The sequence below is a fragment of the Pseudochaenichthys georgianus genome, chromosome 23, assembly GCF_902827115.2.
Source record: "Pseudochaenichthys georgianus chromosome 23, fPseGeo1.2, whole genome shotgun sequence".
In the NCBI taxonomy this organism is placed as follows: Eukaryota; Metazoa; Chordata; class Actinopteri; order Perciformes; family Channichthyidae; genus Pseudochaenichthys; species Pseudochaenichthys georgianus.
The window spans coordinates 13,489,087-13,512,586 of NC_047525.1; the positions used below are offsets into that span (position 1 = coordinate 13,489,087).

At 40.7% G+C, this 23,500-nt stretch overlaps 1 protein-coding gene across 3 annotated transcripts; it reads left to right on the forward strand.

Annotated features, from left to right (window-relative positions):
- Nucleotides 1-296: 296 nt before the first annotated feature.
- Nucleotides 297-22,171, forward strand: LOC117439346 (FYVE, RhoGEF and PH domain-containing protein 6-like). 3 transcript variants are annotated; one of them, XM_034075252.2, is made up of 21 exons: nt 297-516; nt 2,321-4,364; nt 9,073-9,187; nt 10,432-10,499; nt 10,779-10,809; nt 13,781-13,932; nt 14,544-14,700; nt 15,190-15,277; nt 15,745-15,795; nt 15,900-15,958; nt 16,037-16,108; nt 16,413-16,481; nt 16,608-16,691; nt 17,152-17,231; nt 17,350-17,452; nt 18,173-18,316; nt 18,401-18,503; nt 18,896-18,990; nt 19,099-19,227; nt 19,309-19,457; nt 20,098-22,171. In XM_034075252.2, the coding sequence occupies exons 1-21, from the start codon at nt 507-509 to the stop codon at nt 20,138-20,140; spliced, it is 3,846 nt and encodes a 1,281-aa protein (XP_033931143.1). In that variant the 5' UTR covers nt 297-506; the 3' UTR covers nt 20,141-22,171. The 3 variants fall into 3 exon arrangements, with proteins under 3 accessions (XP_033931143.1, XP_033931145.1, XP_033931144.1); XM_034075254.2 differs by having other exon boundaries at nt 9,076-9,187; XM_034075253.2 differs by having other exon boundaries at nt 2,324-4,364.
- The last annotated feature ends 1,329 nt before the right edge of the window (nt 22,172-23,500 follow it).

A 23,500-nucleotide genomic window follows, 5' to 3' on the forward strand; every position in this document is an offset into this window, starting at 1 on the left:
TGGACCGACTGTTGGGAAAACCAAAATCAATTGACCGGAAATAATTTCAAAATAAAACACTACACATCTTTAATACTTAGTAGTTAGCCAGAAACACAGTAAATACCAGTACAGTATATTCATACTTAGTGAAAATATAGTCTTGACCAAATATTAGGCTTACTTATGTGTTTAACGTCATATTATAACAACTGCAGCTGATCTTTTGAAACAACACATTTATTTTGAAATGTATGAACGGAACTTAGTTGTTTTTATGTGTCCTACTTGACTTGCTTGGGAAAAGCACCGTGGCTGAAAACTTCGGGAAAAATGGAAAAAGTAACAGGCGTAAAAACTGTATCGGTGCATCCGCTTGCAAGATAAGGACCGACAGCGATGGATCTGCATGTTTTCTCCCTGAAGTGGTTTTCTAACTGACAATGGTGTCGAAGGAGGAAAAAACTCAGTTTTTCTCGCAATTCCATTGAAAGTTTACAAATGGAGAAAGGAGCAAGTCGGGAGTCATGAGCACAGGTTTGTTTCGTGGGGAGCTAACTTTACTTAGCAAAATCTTGCTGTGCAAGCATATATTGTAGTTATCTACAACTCAATGCAAATAACGTCAGTTCTTCTGTGTATTCGCAAAAAAGTGTAAATCACTACAATTTTAATGTCATAACGGACGCATCCGCTCTATTTTTACTCAGCCACAGTTAATTACACTTTTTTATAATAACACCTTTCGAAAGTAAAAACATACATGTGAGTGCTTTCTAAAACGCAATCATAACTGGTAATCAAAAATGTTCTTTTCTGTTTGATATTACACTTTACCGTTGCAGCTGAAGGGGGTTAAATCCTTTGTCTTAAAACATCTGTCCTGCTGTTGGTGCAACAAACCGGACTCGATAACAAGCGGCAGTGTTAACATCTCATATAAAAACAGTTAACATTTGCCAAGATAAAGAGGGATATCCCCAGTGAAATTGGATATGTGCAATAGAGTTATAAGGAGTTCTTGTTTTTCCACGACAGGAGCTGTTTAAGCCCGAGTGTTGACTTTTACTGCGAAAGCACAGGCCAGACTCCACTTACAAATCTAACATTTTTAATGAAACCTTAGTTTTTATTAGGCTCAAATATAAGACATACTTTTTAAAGCCGTGATAGTGTTAATGGCATGTACTGGCCAATTCGGCTTTTATATAAAGAGACCAAGTAACATTTTTGATTAAGTTTGAGATTGATTCTCATTGCACATCACAGCCATCAATGATACATTCTGATATGCATTTGGGTGAACCATTAATAAAAACGGAACTTTTCTATTAAAATATGTATGCCGAATTGAAAATTCGAAATTATTAATAGGGATGTTAACTGTCCCATGACGCTGGCAGTTTAGTTTTTAAGCCCATTGACTTTATATGTATTGTTTCTTTTATAAGAGTGTGGTGCAGTGGGTTCAGTGGGTCACAGGTTCAAACCCCACTGCAGTCAGCATGTCGTTGTGTCCCTGGGCAAGACACTTCACCCCAAATTGCTCCTGTGGGGATTGCCCACAGTATTAAGTATGTAAGTCGCTTTGGATAAAAGCGTCTAACAAGTGACATGTAATGTAATGTAATGTGCAAAGAGGCAAAGACAGGGCAGCATGTTTCTTGTGCAGAGCGTTTCTGATCGTGGCCTCTCGGAAACAACCGCTCGATGACTCCACTTCTCGTGGTGACGGCCAGCCGGGAGATTCAGCCAGGAAAGCGGAAAATATCTCCTACAATCTCAATTGGCAGCTTTTTATTCGTGTAGAGACCGTTTTTTTTAATTCTAACTTTATTTAACAATTGTAATCATTGAGATTCTGGTTGTCTCATCAACTTAACATATTATGATAGAGGCACTTATTTCTGGCAGATATTTAGTAGTTCCATGTAGTTTGAGAGAACAAAAAATACACTTAAGTCTCACTCAGTTCAGAGAACAATAGAAAGCTTTAATGGTAGTTTATAAAATTAGATTTAGAGAATAGGTTAAGACAGTTTTACTTTACTATTTACTTCCACAAGTGTGGTGTAAGCCCTTCATGAGATAATTACTTAATAATAATACATGCCTGAATTTATTTCACACATTACTCCAGTCCTCAGTCCTTCCCCTCTGACCCTAAGATGAACCTTTTTGACCTGAGCTTAATCCACAGTTTGCAGCTGTCTATGCTTATATTGGAGGAAGTGTGGATGAAGCATGGTTCATCGGTGCTGTTCTGGTGGGGTGTGATTCATTTAAAAAAGAGTTTATAGTCTCAAACTGTCTTGTAACTTTCGTCCCTCTTCTTTTCAAGCAGGTGTGAAGAAGCCACCGTTAGCACCCAAACCTAAACTCCCTGGTACCACCAAACCCTCCCCCCCGCCCATCGCCCCCAAACCAGGTCTCCTCTCCCAGCCTCCCATCGTCTCCCAACCTTCCCCGTCTACTCTAAAGAGGACAAAACCGGCTGTCGCCCCCAAACCATGCATTCCTAAATCCGTAGCTTCCCCTGTTTCAACCCCGCCACCTAAACCCAGTGACCCCCCCCTCCTATGTCAGGAACAGCAGACAGCTTTAGGTGATAACCTCTCCCTTCTCAACTCCAGAAATGGGATTTTATCGGAGACTAACAAACGTGACTCGGATTACATCATTCCCACCTGCTCTTGTGGGCTCCAGGACTGTTCCCCGTGCCAGCATCTGGAAAATGGAAGTACAACTGAGAGCGATTTTCACAAAGAGCCGTTGCAGAATGGGATTTCTACAGAAGGATTCACAGAGACGAGGACACAAGGGAAAGAAAAACGCCCGGAGGAGGGAGTAGCTGTGGATAAGGTTGAAGGTGGAGGGATTGGCAAAAAGCCCAGGGATAAACCTCAAAGACAAAGACACCTGGAGAGGGATGTGTCTAACAAAGAAGCACAGAGGACTGAGGAGCAGGAGGAGGCTGTGAAACATGAGGAAAGTGCTGTTGCTGAGCCTGATTTTTCAATAGCAGATGTAGAGACTGCGGCCCATCACACAGATTTAACAGACTCAGTCTTGGATGTTGCAGGCAGCATCATTATCTCCCCCTCTATCACTCCTCGTGAGTCTTCTCCAGAATCCTTTCAGGTGGAGCATATAATCACAGCCTCTCCCACCAGGTTACTCCCTGATCTGCAGGTCCCTGCTGCCCCCAGTAAGCCTCTCCCGGTGCCTCACCCACGCAAACTTAAAAAGCCTGCCCTGGTGAGGCAAGATGGCGTGGAGGGCAGTGCCCAGGATCAGGTGACGGAGGAACAAACACTTGAGATGCGAGAGGATGAGGGGAGTCAACCGGCTCTGTCTCTCAGTCAGGAGGGAGAGGAGCTCAGACAGGACTCGTGTGAGGAACCTTTACCCCAAAAAGACTCATGTTTGGGAGATGATGAAGCCGACGCGCCCGTCCCCCCTCCTCGACAGACCTCCCTCTCGCCTCGCCTTCACAGGACAGTCCACATGTCACCCTCTCTTAACAAAAACACCTCCCACTCCTTAGTCCTGCTCTCACACGCTGACTCAATGAGCCACCAAAAAGGAGGAGCGGACCACCGGGTGGAGGAGGACGAAGAGGACGGGTATGGCGACTTTGAGCGCTACCCCATCACTCACAGCCTCCCCAAACAGATCAAACTCGGCTGTAATCCCCCTCTGGGTAACGCCAGGAGAGCTTTCTCTGCCGAGGATCAGCCAAGTGCGCCCCCCAGGAAACCTCAGAGACACAGCCTGCCAGCAGCACACTGCCCACCCTCCTTCTGCCCCCCTGCACCTCCACACGCTAACACCCCCATGAGGGAGCTGCCTGCGCCTCCTCAGGAGAAAACGGCCTGGCGCTTCACCCGACCCTGCGTGACCTTCTTCAGCCGGCAGATTCCCTCCAGGAGCAGCATGCCTCCAAAGAGCCGGGCTCCAGCACTGGGGGGCAAACAGAGGGCGCAGTCTTTCTCTGCAGCAGACCTGGCAACCCGGGCAGACTCTCATAAGAGGAGCCTCTCTTTCCGGAAGCTGCTGGAGCTCCGGCTGTCTGTCAAGATGCTCCCAAAGCTGCTGGCCAAGGGAGGGCAGTCTCTGGACTGTACCAGCGTGGAGTCCACCCGGGGGGAGAGGAGGCTGGAGCGGCCCACCAGCTGCATAGTCGAGTCTGATATCTGTGGAGAAGATGGAGATGGGTCAGTGGAGTATGAGAACGTCCCTCTGTATGAGGAAATCCCAGAGTACATGAACCTGCCGTTCCACGGTGCGAGGCTGGGCTGGCCTCACGACCTCGACGGAGCAGATTCAGACATCTATGAAGTGCAGGATCCTTATCACAGGAGCAACAACCACGAGTACGAGGGGTACGTATAATGCATATTTAAAATGTTGTTTAAGGGTGTAACTAATGATTATTTATTTAGTTGATTAAGCGGTCTTATCTTGCAGCAGTGTATGCATTTGTTAGTTAGTAGAGCAATGACAAAAGTTTAGGGAAGAAATCAATGGGAACAAAATGCAACACAGGTTGCTAAACTGGATTTGAATCTGACACATTGCCCTAACCCCAGGGCGCCCATTTATTTGTATGATTTATTATTTGATTGTTGAGTCTCTGTATGCTAGGGCTGTGCAATTAATCGTATTTTAATCGCGATTACGATTATGGTTTGCGACGATTATGAAAACAGCATAATTGACAAAATACGATTATTTTGCTGGGTGCGCTTTCGCCCCTCCCTAAAAGCCCACTCGGCCACGAGTGACATGTGTTGTGAGTGTTCAGCGCGAGCGAAGATGTCAGAACAAGAGCAGCAACTCGTTAAAAAGAAGGGTAAAACTATTTCCACTAAGTACTTTGCCATTACATTTCACATCGCTAAAGATATGTGCCCAGTTAGCACTGTTAGCAACCAGGGCTTTAAGCAACTTGTCAACACGTTGGACAAGCGTTACGCGATGCCGTCTCGGTATTATTTCAGCAGGTCTGCGCTGCCTGCACTATATGACAAATGCCGTGGGGAAGTTGAGAGAGATGTGGCTTCAGCTGACTACTTTGCGACCACAACGGACCTATGGTCTAGCCCTGGGGTGCCCAACCAGTCGATCGCGAGATGTGTCTAAAAATAGAACAACAATATTCTGTTTTATCGTTAATGTCCTGTAACATAATCTTCCTGTGCCAGAATAATGCACTTGAACGCATCAAAGCTTTGTGATTGGCCGGCGTCACCCCATGTGTCGGGGCGTGGCTGAGGGTCTTCAGTACAGGTGGCATTATTGTCTCCTGCCTGCGCTCATCTCTGAAACCAGACCATGTAAACAGGCTGGTGTTTCTCGCAAAAAATCTTTAAGAGATTACATGAGCAGCCCTACCAGCATTTGCCATGGTGGCCTAAACATTTTTATTTGGCTATATGTTAAGGAGTTGTCAGTAGGTTGTGACAGTGCACTGCAACATATTTGATTTAATTTATTTTGGTCTAATTTATTTGTATTTATCATATTAATAATATATGTTTAGTAAGGTTTTGGAAGTGCGCTCCAACATATTTGTTGATCTTGTTTATTGGTAAAATATTATTTGTTTTAAAGTTCAATAAATGGTCAATGAATAATCGTCAAAATAATCGTGATATCAATTATTGACCCAAATAATCGTGATTATGATTTTTGCCATAATCGCACAGCCCTACTGTATGCTTACCAGCTACTTCTATTAGACACTTTTCCAAAAATGTACTGCAATCAACAGTGAGATAATAAGGAAAAGTAGCAACTTGTCTCCTTTAATAAGCTGGAAACAGCGAATGTTTGGCATTATTTTGTAAATGAATTGCTAATCAAATTGTAGAGTTATATTTTTAACCCCCTTCTAATAGATTGACCGACCTCTCGTTTCAGCGCTAATCTTTTAATTCCTTTTTGAAAGGTTATCTAGCAGTAACAGATGTTGTAGAGGAGTTATCAACTAAGTAAATACTCTATACTTTTTGACAGTTGTTATCAATTCAATTTTCCTGCTAAGTTTAAGAACAAACAACCCTTATTTCCAAACAAAGGCAATATGTGTTTGTGTGAGAGAGTTTATTTAGGCTGAAGTCCAGAGCACTTGCTGCCAGTTTGTCATTTCAAGTGACCGTAGCTTGAGTGTACGACAGGTTGCACAGGTGACGTTAGTGGTTTGAATTTACAACAGTGAGAAAGTGGCCTTTGAGCCAGTGGCATTGAATTTGAATGGAGCGTTGGTGCAGGTCGGCCTGTTTTCCTGTGGGTTCTTTTCAGTGGCCTGGGCAGGAAATGTCTGAGAATCGCAGAAACGCCACACAGCTCTCTAGAACAGGAAAAGAAACCTCCAGCAACCACTAGCCGCCTCCTCCTCCTCGGACTGCACGCCTTCGCTCTGCGTTTAGCCTCTTCATAACCCCATTTCTCCGCTGTGCCACTGAAGTGAGTTATTTCAAACAAGTAAATTGTTTTTTAAATCCTTAAACCTCTGGAAGAGTGGCAGTTTGCAGAAAAAAAAACTAAAAAGTATTCAAAGAAAACTGTTAGGATGAAAATAAAGATAGGGACACATAGGATTTTAAGATTATTGGCTGTGGGAATACCAACAAAAATGAAAAATCATAACATATATGTCAAATCATAACAAAATGCTATATATAACATTTTAAATTGAGCTTAACCCATTAATTATCTTCAAAATCAATACACTGTGTTACTTATTTCTCTATTTGTTTGACCAAAACATAAGCTATTAAGTTCACATAATATGAAAAGAGAGCCAGATAATTGTCCGATTTAGTCACTGTATTTTACACAACAATGATTAGTTGTAAATTGGAGCTCTTTTGCATTTCGCTCGATAAATAACTCAGACAAATAAGTGAATTAACTGTCGTGCGACACTTCAAGCAAATGTCCTGAATCACATTGATGCTATTAACATCCCGTTGAGCCCTTTATGTCCCGGACTGCTGTGATTAGGAGATGTTCTGTGCCCATGATTCCTGTTTCCTCTGACTGACAGTGGCACAACAAGTGGTGAAGTCGATGCCACTTAGGTGATAATAACGCAGCCATTAAATGGATTAAGATGAACCCTCACTCTGTCGTTGGCAGGGTGTTTCTGTGTTAGAGAGGAGAAAGAGGGAGTGAGTTAATCTGTCGTTTTTTCCCAGGCATCTGAGCCTGTTAAGTTTATGTAAGTAGCCTCAGGCTGTAAACAAGTGGTACTCTGTGCCTGATCCAGTGTGTTGGAATGCTCCACTATAGAGAAAGCATAAGGGGGAAAGGGGGGGGATTGAGGTAAAAGAAACTGTCGGGAGCCATGTAAGAAAAACAGGGAAGTGGAGAGATTGGGCTATTGCTGATGAGAGTGAAAGGAAATGTGAGGGGGTTTGGAGTCCCACAGTCTTTCCTATCCAACATTTACTCAGAGCTATCACTCGTTTTGCCAAGATAAACGTCAACAATCCTCTTTACAAAGCATCCTTAGGAAAAGGGAAACAGCAGGACTCGGGTCCACAATTCAGGAAATATACAATACAATGTAATGTAAACTTTAAATTGGAATCAAGAGCAATTTATGGAAATATAAGGGAAATATGGTGGGAATCTACTCAGGCTGTTTACCATGTCATATGCAGATTTATACCAAACTTATTCCATTAATTTGTCAAATAAATCCATTATTTTCCCAAAAAGCTACATCACACATGGCAAGTTGGCAAAAACGAGTTATAAACTGGGTACCTTTCTTTTGCCACTACCTGCAGGTCAGCTGCAATATTATTAAAGTAGGGCTGCTCAATTAATCGTATTTTAATCGCAATTACGATTATGGCTTGCAACGATTACGAAAACAACGTAATCGAAATAAAACGATTTTAAAAAAAATATATATATTATTACTTTTTTTTTTTTATTTAAATTACTTTTTTTTATTGGATTTTCAGTTGAGTTATACTTAAAGTTCAGGGTAATCAACTGTTAAAAACATACTGTTCAAACACATTTTATCAAATAAATTGATGTTTTCAAAGTCAATGGATAATCGTTTTTAATAATCGTGATATCAATTATTGACCCAAATAATCGAGATTATGATTTTTGCCATATTCGAGCAGCCCTATATTAAAGTATAAAATGTGTTTCCGTCAATAAGATAATCAAGTTGAAAAGCATACAGTCTTTTGGCCTTGACTATGCTGAAGTGTTGTATACAATATCTGAAATATTGAAATTGTGTGACTTCCCTGGCATATTTTCGATCTTTTGCAACCCTAACCAGGACTAGACCGAGGAGGCAAATCCAAACATATTACTTCCCCCTCATTTCATCAGTCAGACCACTTAATTGTACGGGAGCGATCAAAACATCAGTGACACACTAACGCATGTTGCTGCTTGCGCTAACCTGGCAGACAGAGCCATCATATCGCTGCCGGCAGCAGGGTGTATACAGAATAATAAAAAAGATATCGGGTACAGGCATACCTTACAAGAATACAAATAATTAGGACTGGGCAATATGGCTAGAAGAAACATAATAATAAAATAATCTCAATTTGAATCAGGATATTTGTTTGAATAATGATGAAGTCTCTAAAATGTCAAAAAACAGCAAAAGAAATACCTCTCATCACATCCTATTCACTATCATATCTCACTGGTTTTGCTTGCAACACAAAATATGTGTTTTTAATCTTTTATAACTGCACAAAAGTATTTTCTTTGTCTTATTTCAGGCCATGGATTTAAAATTATAATCAACCAGTGTTGACATTTTCTTTAAATATCCTTAAGATACATTTTTCCTTTCATTATAGATGTGTTCACAGTGATTTCAATATTTTCCATCGTTGTACAACACCTCTGAATGCGTTTTGCTCTTTTACTGACTCATATGTTTCTTCTGAGCAAAGATTGAGTTAATTTATGACCTTGCACACAACTCTAATCTTTATTTAACCAGGGAGTGTGTTTCTGAACTCACACTCCTCTGCAGCCCTGCCCTGCCCCTCATTCACACATTTAAACATTCTCTCTGTGTGTGTTGAATGTTAGCAGCGGATGGCTGGGGCAGGACGTCCACTCTGAGGAGGAAGAGATCCACAGTTCAGATGAAGAGGACAACAGCTCCTCCTCCAGCAAGGAGCACATGGACGAGGCCGACCGACAGGTAAACTAGTTGACCTGAGAGGAGAACACTGTCTTCATAAAGCAATGATTATAAATTCCTAAACTAATTAAGTATAAAACTGAAACATAAGCCAGCACATGATGACAGATCATTTCGGGTGGTTTCTATGCCAACATGCCTTTTAATTTCTGGTATATTTTTTTCAAAAGCTGTTCATTGAAGACGGAGACAAATGTTTTTTTCTATAAACACAGTATTTATTCTTTTCAAAATGGCCAGTCACTTCAACAAAAATACTCTTATTATGGCTAAAATAAAATAAAAACACACTTTAGCCCCTATATTTCACAAATGATTCATATAAAATCATTAGAATTATCATATCAAAAATGACAGAAATGTTTTAATTGGTTTTGTCCGACCAACAGTCGAAAACCCTGATAAATTACTTATTTTTTATTAAAAAAGTGACTGTAAAAGCCCATTTTAAAACCTTAAAAACATAAATACTTTGAAATCCGTTAAGGGTTTCCTGAACTCAATGTTTGAAGCAAACACTGCTTTAATGTGACTGCTTTACACAGTAAGGAAAAATACTCCAGAGACGTTACTACTTCCTAAGAAAGAGGAGAGCTACTCTTATGGAGAATGACTCTGCTTTCAGGCATGAACATGTCAGATAGGCCTGGCATTCGCAGTTTACAATGGACGTCTCATATCACTGCCTGTGACTAAGCTGTCACTGCAGCCACTGGAGATAGTGTGTCCGTTACAGCGCTTTAGACGTGTGTGTGTACGTGTGTGTTAGGAAGGGGGGATGGTGAGCAAACACAGAAGGGTTACAGGTTCAGGAATAGCTCTCCAATGAGCTGGTTTTTTTTTCTTTCTCCGTCCTGTGTGACCCTCTCCATGATAGTGTCAGCACCTGTGTCTGATGCCCCTCAAACCTCCAGGGTATCACTAATACAGAGGGGAGGTGGGGGGGCATGGCCACTGTCCAAATTAAGTCATTGAAAGACCGCCCCCATTACCATTCAACAACACACACCATCAGAGAGACACAGAGGGGAAAGAGAGGAAGGGAAGGGGGAATGTTGTCGCTGTCCTCTCGGGATTGAGTTTTTGGAAGTCTGTAAACTCAATCCTGATGGTTTGACAGAGAAAACCAGGATCATGGTGATTTGCAGCGAGTCAGTGAGTGTACAGCGATCAGTTTTAGGTGACATCGGTTGCTGTTAGTCTTTGTGTAGCTTTGTGAAACTGTTTGTGTTTCTCCTCTTCAGCAGGAGGATGAGATGAAGAGGAAGAAATTGGTGCACATCGCCCAGGAGATCATGAGCTCCGAGAAAGTGTGAGTGTTTTTTTAATGAACCGGAGCCCTTTTTAACTTTAAAATAAGATTAAAAAAAACAGTTAAAGACTTTCTTATTTACTAATAAGTAAAAACGTACTTTTACTTCTGGTACTGGAGTGTGTACAGTTGCATAAAATGGACAAGAAAAGGTATATGTACCTCAAAATTATACTTAAACAGAGTACTTAAATGTACTTTACATTCTTACATAACCAGCAGCACATGATGACACAAAGTGATGTATTTATTTAACTGATGTATTTCTGTTATTTTCAGGTTTGTGGATGTCCTGAAGCTTCTTCACATAGTAAGTGTCTTGTTTATTAAAGAGTTGCATTAAAGGAACCGTAATTATTACATAATAAAAAGTACCGTGCCTGCCTACACTGTGTTTTGAATTAGGTTCAAAGCTTTTTCCCAGGGATGGACATGAATTAATGAGGTCTCGGCGGGTGTTGTCTTTGCCACAGTGCCCGTACAGAGCTGAATAATTTAGTTTTTTAAAGTTGCTGTGTAGGAGGGCTTTTAGTTTACTCTGGTCGGCAGTGGAAAGGTAAACGCAGGGCCAAGTCGAAAGGCTTTGACCAGTCCTATTGCAGGGAAATATCTATTTTTGTGCAAGGAAAAGAAAGCACGCATGGTTCTTCAGTTAGGGTTCGTCCAGCTCTGTTAAGCTGAGCTGTGCCGTTGGTCTGCGGAGCTTCAATATTGATGGTTTCATGTCAAATCAGTTAGGTGAGGGTTGCTTTCAATAACATAAGGCAACATCCTAATTTCAAGTACATACAGGCCATTATTCTAGTATTTTACATAAAGTATATGTTTGAGTTGTTCTCCCTGCAGTTTGTTTTGTTAAAATGTTGTTTTCATGTGCTTCCTTGCTTCAAGCAAATGTAATTTCCTGAAGCAATGCAGCGAAAATGATTTTTTTCCCCATAAAGAAAGCTTTATGTGATATCCCTTTGTATTTTAAAGAGACATTCATTTATATGCCTAGAGATAAAGAAATGCCCCCATGTATAATGTAACGAAATAATGTTTTTCTTTATCATTCTGTTGTCAATATGATACGAAATGGTTATCAATTACCCTGAAGTATTTTAAAAAGGGACTTTTTTTTAGGTTTTCTGTTCGTCATACTTGCCAACCCTCCCGATTTTCGCGGGAGACTCCCGATTTCCTCCCGGGGTCATATTTCTCCTGCATTTCTCCCGATTTCTGACAAAATCAGATTTACTCAGGACTGTTTCCACTCGGACTTTAATACAGCTACACCATTGTTTGGTTTCCATGGTATCACGTCCCTTTAGTAGCGCGCGCAACTGAAAGTCTGAGAGGGTGAGGAAGACAGTCACAGCAAACAGAGCAACTCGACCCTCTGCTCACTCCTTTCCTGTAAAATACAGGTCCAGCCCACACATGTGCTCCATCAAGGATGGAGCTACAGGCAGCAAGGCAGTGCACTTACAACTACATTAAGCATGTTAATGTTAATCTAACACAGCTCCGGCGATCTCCACTAGCAGCACCCCCCCCCCGCGCGGTTTTGAAATGCTCCCGTTTTCTGAGGTCTCAAGGTTGGCAAGTATACTGTTAGTATGTCCAATGTGTACAAAAATCCTAATCACGATTGATTCTTCATTTAAAAACAGATTTCTGGTTGTTCCTCTGTGCAATATAGGCTCTCTTGGCCGATTTTGTTTAAAAATAAATCCACTAAAATTAGGTTTTGTCTCGGTCCCCATGTTGAATGCTCGTAGCTTTTTGAATGGAAAGGAATCATGTGACTGGAGGAAGTCAGGTTTTTCTTTAGGGGAAGTGCCTGAAAAAAATGTTTGGGAGAAGAATCAGGTTGTGATTTCTAATGTCAGTATGTGTGAAGTTAACATGCCATCTATACATTAGAGTACTTTTAAAGTATGCTAGTTATTACATTTGACCGGAGAGCTCTCCCTTTATATACATTTGTTTAAGCCAAGGATAGCGCCTGTAGTCTCTGTGTGTCCTGAGGAAAATCCCAGGTGAGAGGGGTCGGGGGTCCACCTGTCTGTCCGCCTCAGATGCAGCTTTAGTGAAGCCCACCCTGCAGGATTAGTTTTAACGTCGTCCTGTGGCTGACGAAGGGGGGTGTTCTGTGTGCTCTGACCAAGAAAAGAGGTCAGATCAAATTCTTCTCTCCGCTCTGCCGGCCTGACAGCTGCCTCCTCAGGCCATAGAGACGACCTCCAGACACACACATACCTCAGATAATCCTCCAGTATGAGTGTGTGTGTCGTGTGTGCAGGTGTGTGTGCGTGGTTTGGGGACTTTGCTTGTGCTTATTTGTGGCAGGTCGTCCATCTGATTTGTTTGCATTTCCTCGGGAATTTTTTTGAAGTGGGTTTATTTTATGCGTCCATTTGTGTTTTGTGAATATTAGAACGGACGTTGGTCATTTGTAGTCTTCTTTTCTCCGTGTTTGTAATTTGTTTCTGTTAGTTCTGTATCTAATTCTGCACTGGTGGAGCTAACTGGGTTAGTTTTTACTATCTTGTTTTTGAGGTTTTGTTTATGTTAATATCAAAAACTTGATCAGATAATGAGGTGTCAGTATGATATGATAAATACATTTGGCAGAAATGTATTGTTTGGTTAATTTTCTGCATATAAATATAATGTATAATATTGAGTGTGACTGATGTCTTCATTACTTTATTTGTATTGCTGAATGGACTCTGCCTGTCACCTGAAAGTTAATGATGCAGTAAATGAAAGTGGGGATGGCAGAAAATGTGTGTGTGAGCACATAGAAACCAGGACGTTGGGATCCAGCGCCTCCCTGCTTCCTTCCAGGTGGATGTGTGTGTTGGCACACTGGAAAAAGGACAGACTGCTGACTCAGCTGTGTGTGTGTGTGTGTGTGTGTGTGTGTGTGTGTGTGTGTGTGTGTGTGTGTGTGTGTGTGTGTGTGTGTGTGTGTGTGTGTGTGTGTGTGTGTGTGTGTGTGTGTGTGTGTGTGTGTGTGTGTGTGTGTGTGTGTGTGTGTGTGTGTGTGTGTGTGTGTGTGTGTGTGTGTGTGTGTGTGTGTGTGTGTGTGTGTGTGTGTGTGTGTGTGTGTGTGTGTGTGTGTGTGTGTGTGTGTGTGTGTGTGTGTGTGTGTGTGTGTGTGTGTGTGTGTGTGTGTGTGTGTGTCTTTACAGGTGATAATCAGGTGTTCCTGTTCAGCTGCATGTCATGTCTCACCCCACCCTGTACAGCTGTGTGTGTGTTATAAATAATGATGGCATTCCCGCCTACAGGACTTTCGGGACGCTGTTGCCAAGGCAACCCGTCAGAATGGGAAGCCGGTGGTGGACGAGCGGATCCTCAGCCAGATCCTGTACTACCTGCCTCAGCTGTACCAGCTGAACAGAGACCTGCAGAGGGAGTTGGAGGACCGAGTGGCACACTGGTAAACACACACATAACACTACAGCTCCCATAATGCTCTGGGGGATGTTGCAGTGGATTCAGTGATGGATGATGTGGGCTGCAACTAAAGCTGTGTATTTTTTAGACCACACTTTATAATAATGTATTGTAAAGCATTTTACTTGAAGCACTTGGAAGGTACCCAAAGACATGTACAGGTGAAAATTCTTAAAACATTCCTAAAAATACACACACTTTAAAAGGACAACACAAAATATCAATCACATATTAAAAGCAGTTTTGATTTAGAATTTGAGTATGGATTGATTGGTGCATTCTCAGATGATTTTCGATAGAGAAGTGTAAACAATTTAGCGCATTTTTGTTATCAGACACTTGAAATTATTCCCAAAATATAATAATTTTCCATTAAAAGAGTTATCTCATCCTAGTTAGTGGAAGCGATAGACTAGGTCAGTTTACATCTTCAATAGTATTAATAAAAAGAAAGCTCTTTAAGTAATCACCTACTGGGTTTAGCTTTTCTTCCAGTCTGTAATACTCATCATCATCATCATCATCATCAGCTTTATTGAAGAGGTCCATACTGTATTGCTTTATTCACTAAACCGTTTGTCTGTCTGTTCACAGGAGCGATCACCAGAGGCTGTCGGACATCTTTGTTCAGAAGGGTCCTTACCTGAAGATGTACTCCACCTACATCAGACAGTTTGACAACAACGTGGCTCTGTTGGACGAGCAGTGCAGGAAAAACACCGCCTTCGCCGCTGTCGTCAAAGAGTTTGAGGTAAAACTGCAAATACTGCTCTTAATACAAGGATGAGTGAGACTATAAATATGTACTGTGTCGGGTACATGTGTGTGAGATTTGTATTCTAAACCTTTTTTACACTGTTTTTATTCAGTGTGTTTTCTAACAGAAGTTAGAAGTCTTTTCTTAATTTAAATTTTTTTACAGCTGTAATACAAGGCTTTTTGTGGTCTATAAATTAAATTGGACTACAATTTGAATTTCTGTTGTCATTTCAACAACTAATCACTTAGGAAACTCAGCACATCAGCATTGTTTTTAAAGACGGACTTTAATGGGGATTGTTTATGTTGCTTTATGTGAAAATACTGTTTTAGATGCATCTGCACCTGCACAGTTACTACAGGCTTTTAAATATACTGACGATGTCTGGTGCTTCAATCAAGAATTTGAATTGGTAGCAGCCATTACTTTACTTCTATCTCCAACGGTTAACTTGAAGCGTCTGTGTTCGTTTTGTCTCAGATGAGTCCAAGATGTGCGAGCCTGGCTCTGAAGCACTACCTGCTGAAGCCGGTGCAGAGGATCCCTCAGTACCAGCTGCTGCTCACAGGTAGACACACACACACACACACACACACACACACACACACACACACACACACACACACACACACACACACACACACACACACACACACACAGAGAGAATCCTCGTTCTACATCCTCTGCACACTGAAGGTCAAACGGTTTATTGAATCATGGCCGCCTTTATTGACTGCCAGTGAATGGAACTCTGGACTCAAGTCTTTGTTTTGGTTCCATACTGGCACCCAGTGGAGAGTTGGGGTACTGTAAACCTGAGGAGTTCGACTCGAGACAAATCCTGCAGAAAAATCTTTAATATAGAACATATTTGTAAAAGGCTGGCTGCAAACTTAGGAATGTGAAATAAAACTATTATCATATAATAAAGGATGTAATAAAATAAGTTACCTTTTGTCGTATATGTTTTTATGTTTCCCCAAGGCTGTTAATTCGTTTTTTTTTCTTTATAATAACTTGAAACTTATTTTCCAGATTATCTAAAGAACCTTCCAGAGGACTCTGAGGATTATAAAGACACCCAAGGTTTGAAAATACTCATTATTAACGTTTACCAGGACAATCATATGTGCTCTTTAAAGAGAAAATGTATGCACAACACTAATGTGTGATCTTTGCGATCTGTGCAGCGGCCCTCGGCATAGTGAAAGAAGTGGCCAACCACGCTAATGACATCATGAAACAAGGGGTAAGACCTTATTCCACATAAAGGTTCGGTCTACTCCAGCCGTGTGTTTCTCCTCACTTCTCTGATTGTCTTTCTCAGGATAACTTTCAGAAGCTGATGCAGATTCAGTACAGCCTCAACGGCCACCATGAGATCGTTCAGCCAGGCAGGGTGAGTATCAGAAATGTTTTTTTAAGGATTTTAAGTTCTTACTGAGGCCGGGAGACTTTTCACACGGGTGTCAATTCTCTCAGGTGGCTGCCAAATACCAGTGTTACTCATTTAATTGGCCTATGTGTAACAGATACAACAGTGTCATGAATAATGGGGCATGTTCTCAGTGCCAAAAATCACTTTTCATCATTGTGCATTGGTTATTTAAATCTATTTATAGACTGATCAAATGTTTTTATTCAGCCACTGACTCTACCTGTTTTATGCAGCCCATTTAAAACAAACATGTCTATATTTGCAGGTGTTTCTGAAGGAGGGCACTCTAATGAAGCTTTCCAGGAAAGTCATGCAGCCTCGCGTATTCTTCCTGGTGAGTAATTTAGTTTTAAATATCTGTAAGCTATCCCCTTTTTCCTCTCAAAATGGAGTTAATTTAATTCAATGAATTCTGTGAATCTGTCTGTGTTTTCGTCCTAATTGTTTGTGTTTTGTTCAGTTCAATGATGCACTCATGTACACCACTCCCGTCCAGTCCGGCCAGTATAAACTCAACAGCGTCCTCTCTCTGGCCGGGATGAAGGTGAGAGACTCTCTGCAAACCTATCACACTGTGACGGTGGCCCAAACACATTTCATCCATTTATTTCTGTATGTTCTTTTATTGCTAGCCAGAGGATTTACACAAATAGAACTACAAATACTTGCCTGTTTTTACCCTACATCACTGCACAATCAAATGCCTTTATGGGGGGGGGGGGGGGGGGAATCAAGTTTCAAATCAATTCCCATTAGCTTGTGAAAGAATCTTGTACTTAACTTTTCATTTATATTTCAGTATGAATAAATACACCTGTCATCAGTTTTTACTTCCAATATTTATTTAATATGTTAAGATTTTTTATACTGACATTTCTTCATATGTGTATCTGCACTGAAACATGGACTCCTGTGAATTACTTAGGCTGTAGCGGCAGTTTGTGAACATTTTCAAGGTGCACAATCTCTGTTATTTATGGATTTCTGTGTTTGTAATTCTCCAGGTGAGTAAACCGAGCCAGGAGGCCTATCAGAACGAGCTGAACATCGAAAGCGTTGAACGTTCTTTCATCCTGTCTGCCAGGTCAGCACGCAGCCTCCGTAATCATCACAGTCTGCTCATAAGTAGCTATAAATATTTATAAATGTATTACTTGTGTTTGCTGTAGCTGAGAGTAGCTGATGTGTGTTTATGCTTGCAGCTCGGCTACAGAGAGAGACGAGTGGCTGGAGGCCATCGCTAAGGCCATAGACGACTACACCAAGAAGAAAATCACCTTCATATCCAGTCGAAGTCAGGAGGAGGTAAAGCTGCAAATCTCTGCGGGTGTTTGTAGAGTGTATCTGAAAAACATGTCAGGGTGCAGCTACATATTATTGACATGATCAATTCATTATTTGTCATATGAATTGACTTTACAAGCATCCAGGACTGTACATACATACAAGACTTTAACCTGCACTCACATCTGAACACTTATGTAATATATTTAACATGTTCATTCAAATGCTTAACGTTTTACTTTGATATCTTGTTTAAAAAGTTACTTCATCACTTTATTTTTTCTGTATTATTATTTAAATGTTTATTCTATTTTATTTTTACCTTGTTTGAATCCTGTGTTTCACTCTGACCCTGTTGCTGCTATAAACGCCTGAATTTCCCCAAGGGGATAAATATAGCTCCATCTTATCTTAAATAACAAAGAAAGGTAGAACATCCTGCCATTAAACAGGCTGGAATTGATTTGTTAACCCTGCTTGAAAAAGGATGGACAAGACTTTAAACAACTTTAAATCTTGTTTTTACCATAAATATGCTGATCATTTTGCTTTTTAAATTCAACAAAAAATTCTAAATCTGTTATGACGTCCATATTAAACAAAACTAGGCTAAACTTGACTAAGTCCTTTACATTGAGAAAAGCATTTAAAAAATGTGTTATCGAGTAAGAGGGAGCTATACTATATTAACCCTCGATGGAAAGCTAGCTGTAATAACAATAATCATCTGTCTTCTCGCAGGCGGAGTGTGTGGTGGACACCGGGGCCCCGCTGGGTTCGAAGGCTCCGATCTGGATCCCAGACCTGAGGGCCACCATGTGCATGATCTGCACCTGCGAGTTCACGCTCACCTGGAGGAGGCATCACTGCCGCGCCTGTGGACGGGTCAGTATCACTCCGCTCCTCCTGCAGCACATCCCTTAAATAATGAAACCCTCATTCTCATGTCAGCTACATGTGTGTCTGCAGGTGGTGTGTCAGGCGTGCTCGGCCAATAAGTACTACCTGGAGTACCTGAAGAACCAGCCGGCACGTGTGTGTGATCACTGCTTCGTCAAACTGCAGGAGAATAGTGAGTAAAGAGGGGGTTTTCTGAATTCAGCTGCAAAAAATCTGATTACAATTCTTACCAAATTGCATATTTCAAAACCAATAACGCAGTGGTGAAATGTTACTAAATACTGTACTTAACTACACCTTTTAGGTACCTGTAATTGAGTATTTCCATTGTATGCAACTTTATATTTCTTCTTACATCTGCAAGCTAGGATTTAAAAGACTTATTCAGGGACTGAATAACTCATTTTAGATTTTTGTCTTTTCATTGGATTTGTGACTACTGACAAAAACAAAAATGCGAAATACAATCTTTAAAAACGTATCCTTTAATATTAAATTGATTATTTCCTTTTAGTAGAATCAAGTCTTTTTTGTTTATTTTCATTGATTTCTTTTTTTTTGTAGGTGACCGCTGTGCTTCAACATCAGTTTCTCCAATTAAACCTGGAGCTTTCTCCTTCACCAGGAAACAGAAGAAGATCCCTGCTGCACTAAAAGAGGTGAGAAACAAAGATCTACACAGCTGGGATACTTTTTCTGACTAAGTTATGGTGTAATCTTATATTTATCGAGTAAATGTAATTTTTCTCTTGCTGTTTTATTTGCAGGTGTCCGCCAACACTGAGAACTCCTCGATGAGCGGCTACTTAAACCGGTCGAAAGGAAACAAGAAGCAGTGGAAGAGGCTGTGGTTTGTCATCAAGAACAAAGTCCTGTACACCTACGCTGCCAGCGAGGTACTGACAGTGTTTTTCTCATTTTACTAAACTGAGTAGCTTTTTGTATCTTTTTGATTGAGTAATTGATTCTCCCTCCAGGATGTTGCTGCGTTGGAGAGTCAGCCCTTGCTCGGGTTCTTCCTGAGAGAGGAGAAGAACGGGCCGGCTCAGAAGCTGCAGTTTAAGCTGTATCACAAAAACACGCTGTTCTACATCTTCAAAGCTGACGACATCCCCACCGCACAGAGGTATCTGCACTGAAAATGGCAGACAGCGCCTGAAGATTACAGTCCTATTTGTTAGAAATACAGCAGAAGAGCAGTTGGTCTATGTGTTTACATAGCAGATAAACACTGACATTGGTCTAATAAAGAAGTAATTAAAAAAGTTAAATGTATTTACTTTAATACCTGCATTATTTTTGAATTACATAAAAAATGTGTAATGTCCACTAGTTTGAGTTAAGGTAAATAATACAATAAATGGGAGGGGCGCACTTTCAATGTGGTCGAATACACATGTACTGCTTCACCATGTTTCACCAGTTAGATGCTGTTATTGTGAAGCAGCAGTAGTAGTAAATGTTAGCCTTTCATAGCAGTTAACAAGAAAGAAAGAAAACAGAACGATGACGAGCTGCATCATTTCCTATTGATCCTAAGTGCAATTAAATGTATATCCAAAACAGGAATGGCGTACTTGCTACAATTTTTTTTACCATATAACGAAACGTATAACTTATTTTGTTATGTTGTATGTAAATGCCTGTTGCACAATCAAATTTAAAGACAAAATATAGATATTTCTTCCCCAAATATACATTATTTATATTAGAATGTATTCGTCCCGATGTTAGCTAATTTTCTGTTTTCTATTTTTTGTCTTCAGATGGATCGAAGCCTTCCAAGAGGCAATGATCCTCGAACAGTAATTGTGTTTTGGCAGCCTTGAAGTCACATCACAGCCCCGGAGCCAGTGGATCGAAAACGTACGACCCTCGGCTGATTTCAGGTCAGGGGTCCCCGCTCAGGAAGGACTCCGGTCGGACTGTTCACTTTAAAACAGAAATACACTGCAGAACATTACTGTATGTGGGTGGGGTGGGGGGGGAACCTGACTCTAAGGACTGGAATCTGTTTCCCTACACATTATTTTCTACCAACAACAGCAGCTGAGGTCAGAGTCAATAGATGTTGCAGCTGCGGGTCAAAGGTCAAGTCCAGAAGTACGTCTGTGGAAGTGAGACAGATCAGTGGTCAGGAATATTGAAAGGAAGTCTGGGAATTGTATTTAACTGCAAACGGATGAAGGAACTACTTTTTTGTGTGAAACAAAATATACAAAACTGTGCGCATTCCTTCAAGCATGTTGACATTGGCTACAATAAGTATTTTAAATCCTACTGTGTGATTTTTCTTAAAGGGATAGTTCGGATTTTATGAAGTGACTATGGGTGCGTTTTACTTCGGTTAAATGGATTCCTTGCGTCCCTCACTTGCGTTGTTTCCCTGCGACTAGTCCCTCCCACCAGGGGAGCATGGAGAGACACAAGGAAACCACGAGAAGCAGGGAAATGAGTTTTAAGAGCAATGGGACGTTGTTTCCTCCAGAGCGTCACGTGAAGCGACGTCCGTTTGTGATGACGCCGCACAGCTGATCGTCTGACAGCAGCCAGATCAGTGCATGCGCTGCATCGTCCAATCGGTGAGCGGTAAGGGGGCGGGGCGAGTGTATGAGGATTTCACCGGAGGATGGTCTGGTAGTTCCTCGATTATCAATCCTCGGTCCTCCGGTACAAATAAAGCCACTGGGACGCTACTCAAGATGGCGCAGACAAATCAACTTCCGGTGATACCGAGACAGAGGAGCGAGGAAATTAAAAATAAGAAGTGAAACGCACCCCATGAATGAGTACCCTATACAAGCCCACTTCAAAAGATCAGAACTATGACTTTAATGCAAAATCTCAAGATGCAATTTTCAAATACACATCTCAACATGTCATCTAAATCATGGTTGCACAGTATTGCGGATGTCTGTTGAAGAGTTTCAGGATGTAACAAGGTGGGATTTTACTGTGAAAATCCGCTCTTTAAAGAATCAGGAGCTGTTCTGCCTTTAGTTTGATCTCTCTGGTTAAGAGATTTAACTCCTATATTTTTAAATTTAACATGCAAAACATTCAAATGATGGTTTTAAAAACGACATCCTGGAGAAAACTGGAAATGTCACGAATAATGTAGATATGTTTCACACATTTTAAAATGTATTTTTGCCTGTTTAGCCACATTAGAAATGGTTAATTGTTAAAACTGTGTATATGGACATGAAAGAGCAACATTGACCTTTTTTATATCAAAGCCGAGAGCTAATATTTATAAAATAGGGAGATTTATTGTTTTAAAAGCGCAGGCTGCGACTTGTTTTGGGAGTCAGGGTTTTGTAGGAAATATGTTTCCATCAGTTATTCTTTTAAAACTTAAAAGGTAACTTTTTAGAAAAAGGGGATTTTTTTGAACGGGCAAATACTGTGGAAAGTATGCATTAACTATATTTCTAAGGAAATGCTCCAAAGGAAGAAGACATTTTGAATTGTTGTAGACATTTGTGCCTTTTTGTATCTCCTGCTTTGAGAATAATTGCAATAATATAGGTGCTCTGTTTGACAGTCTTCACTAAATCAGGACACAGTTAGGCATCCAGCTTGCATGACTACTCACTTTCTAACCAGGGTACTCGAGGTTTGTAGCTTTACAAACGATCATTTATCAGGTCAGTTTCTTCTTGGTTAGGTTGCCGTATGTTGCACTACCCCATTATTTCACAGTGGGAGGAATCCAAATCCTGCTTTCTTTTAGTGAAGGAATAAAACGTTGAATTCTGTCTTTGTAGCTCTGACTGCTATTGTGTCTCATTCAGATGTGTATGTAGTGGAAATGAATCAGTAAACAGTTTCCCAGGATGCATTTCCTCATGATTGTACATTAACAGTGACCATTTGTAAAGGTCTGCTCTATCAGAGTTAGAGTCTCCTATAAACAAGGATTTTAAACTGTCAGGCAACAGTTTTAAATAAAGTATATATATAAAAAAGATCTTGTCCTTCTGTATAATTTCCTGTTTTGTTGTTTTAAAGTGAACTGCAAAACCTTTTTCTCTACTTAATCACTGAGTGCAGACTGTGTGGAAGGCAGAGTTTGTCTCCATCTCTCTGAGAAGGCCATGGTTTGAAAGATAGGGGATCTTTTACGACTCATGATGCCAAAGCTCTGGATTTGACTTCATGCGTTCCCCCCTCATCTCTCTCTAAACTGTGACTCTGGACTCCCTTTGATCCTCCCTCTTGAGCAGTAGAGAGGTAAAGCGCAATAACAAACTATTATTTATTTAAACAGAGTTCAAGTCTGGGTCAGGAGACACTGGCATTTGTCTCTTCATTGTTAACATGTTTGATGTGTGAGTTGCTCTGAAGGATTTTAAATTAAGAGGTTACATAAGGGACTAAATCGCTATTCTCATTTAAACAGTGTACAGTTCATAGATGAACATAACAGTTTTCCTGGTCTGGGTGCAAAACAAAAGAATGAATATAGGAGGTGCAAAACAACTACAAACAAAAACATATAAACTATATATCAATACATATGAATAGATAGACACAAACAAGATGGTAAGCCCAATGAGGTGTCTGATGTTTTGTATGTTTTTATAAACAATTGCATTTAAAGGTGGGGTAGGTAAGTTGGAGAAACCGGCTCGAGATCGCTAGAATTTGAAAAACACAACCGGAGAAAACCTGCCACTTCCTTATAGAGCCCCTCCTCCAACACACACGAACGCGCACATGACCAATGAGGGCACGAGATAAGTTTGTGCCCCGATGGAAGGCTGACAGGCAGGTAGGCCATCCAAACGGATTGGTTGTACTTTTTACAGTATTACGGCTTCTACAGATGACATTTTTTTAAGGATTTTTTGTCAAAGCACTTAAGATATTCATTGCTATCGGGATGTTAAGAGCATTCCATGGAATATAACAAAAAGTGTATCTCGAGCCGGTTTCTGAAACTTACCTACCCCACCTTTAAATCAACTCAAATCTGATTTTAGCTGTATTTTTCTCTTCCTCAAAAATAAAATTGGCTGTGATATACAATATGAAATCATATTTGCACATTACCCAGAATATAATTTGCACACTTTTTAAACATTGACATTGTGCATATACAAATAGTACTTGTATTGTCATTTTTGCTATTGTATATTTCTGTTTCTTGTATATGCACCAATA

Bases quoted from the DNA above. Each gene is read 5' to 3' on its own strand.
- LOC117439346 (XM_034075252.2), top strand. The intron at 16,482-16,607 runs GTGAGTAATTTA...TGTTTTGTTCAG, and splicing joins AGCCTCGCGTATTCTTCCTG to TTCAATGATGCACTCATGTA. The intron at 19,228-19,308 runs GTACTGACAGTG...TTCTCCCTCCAG, and splicing joins ACACCTACGCTGCCAGCGAG to GATGTTGCTGCGTTGGAGAG.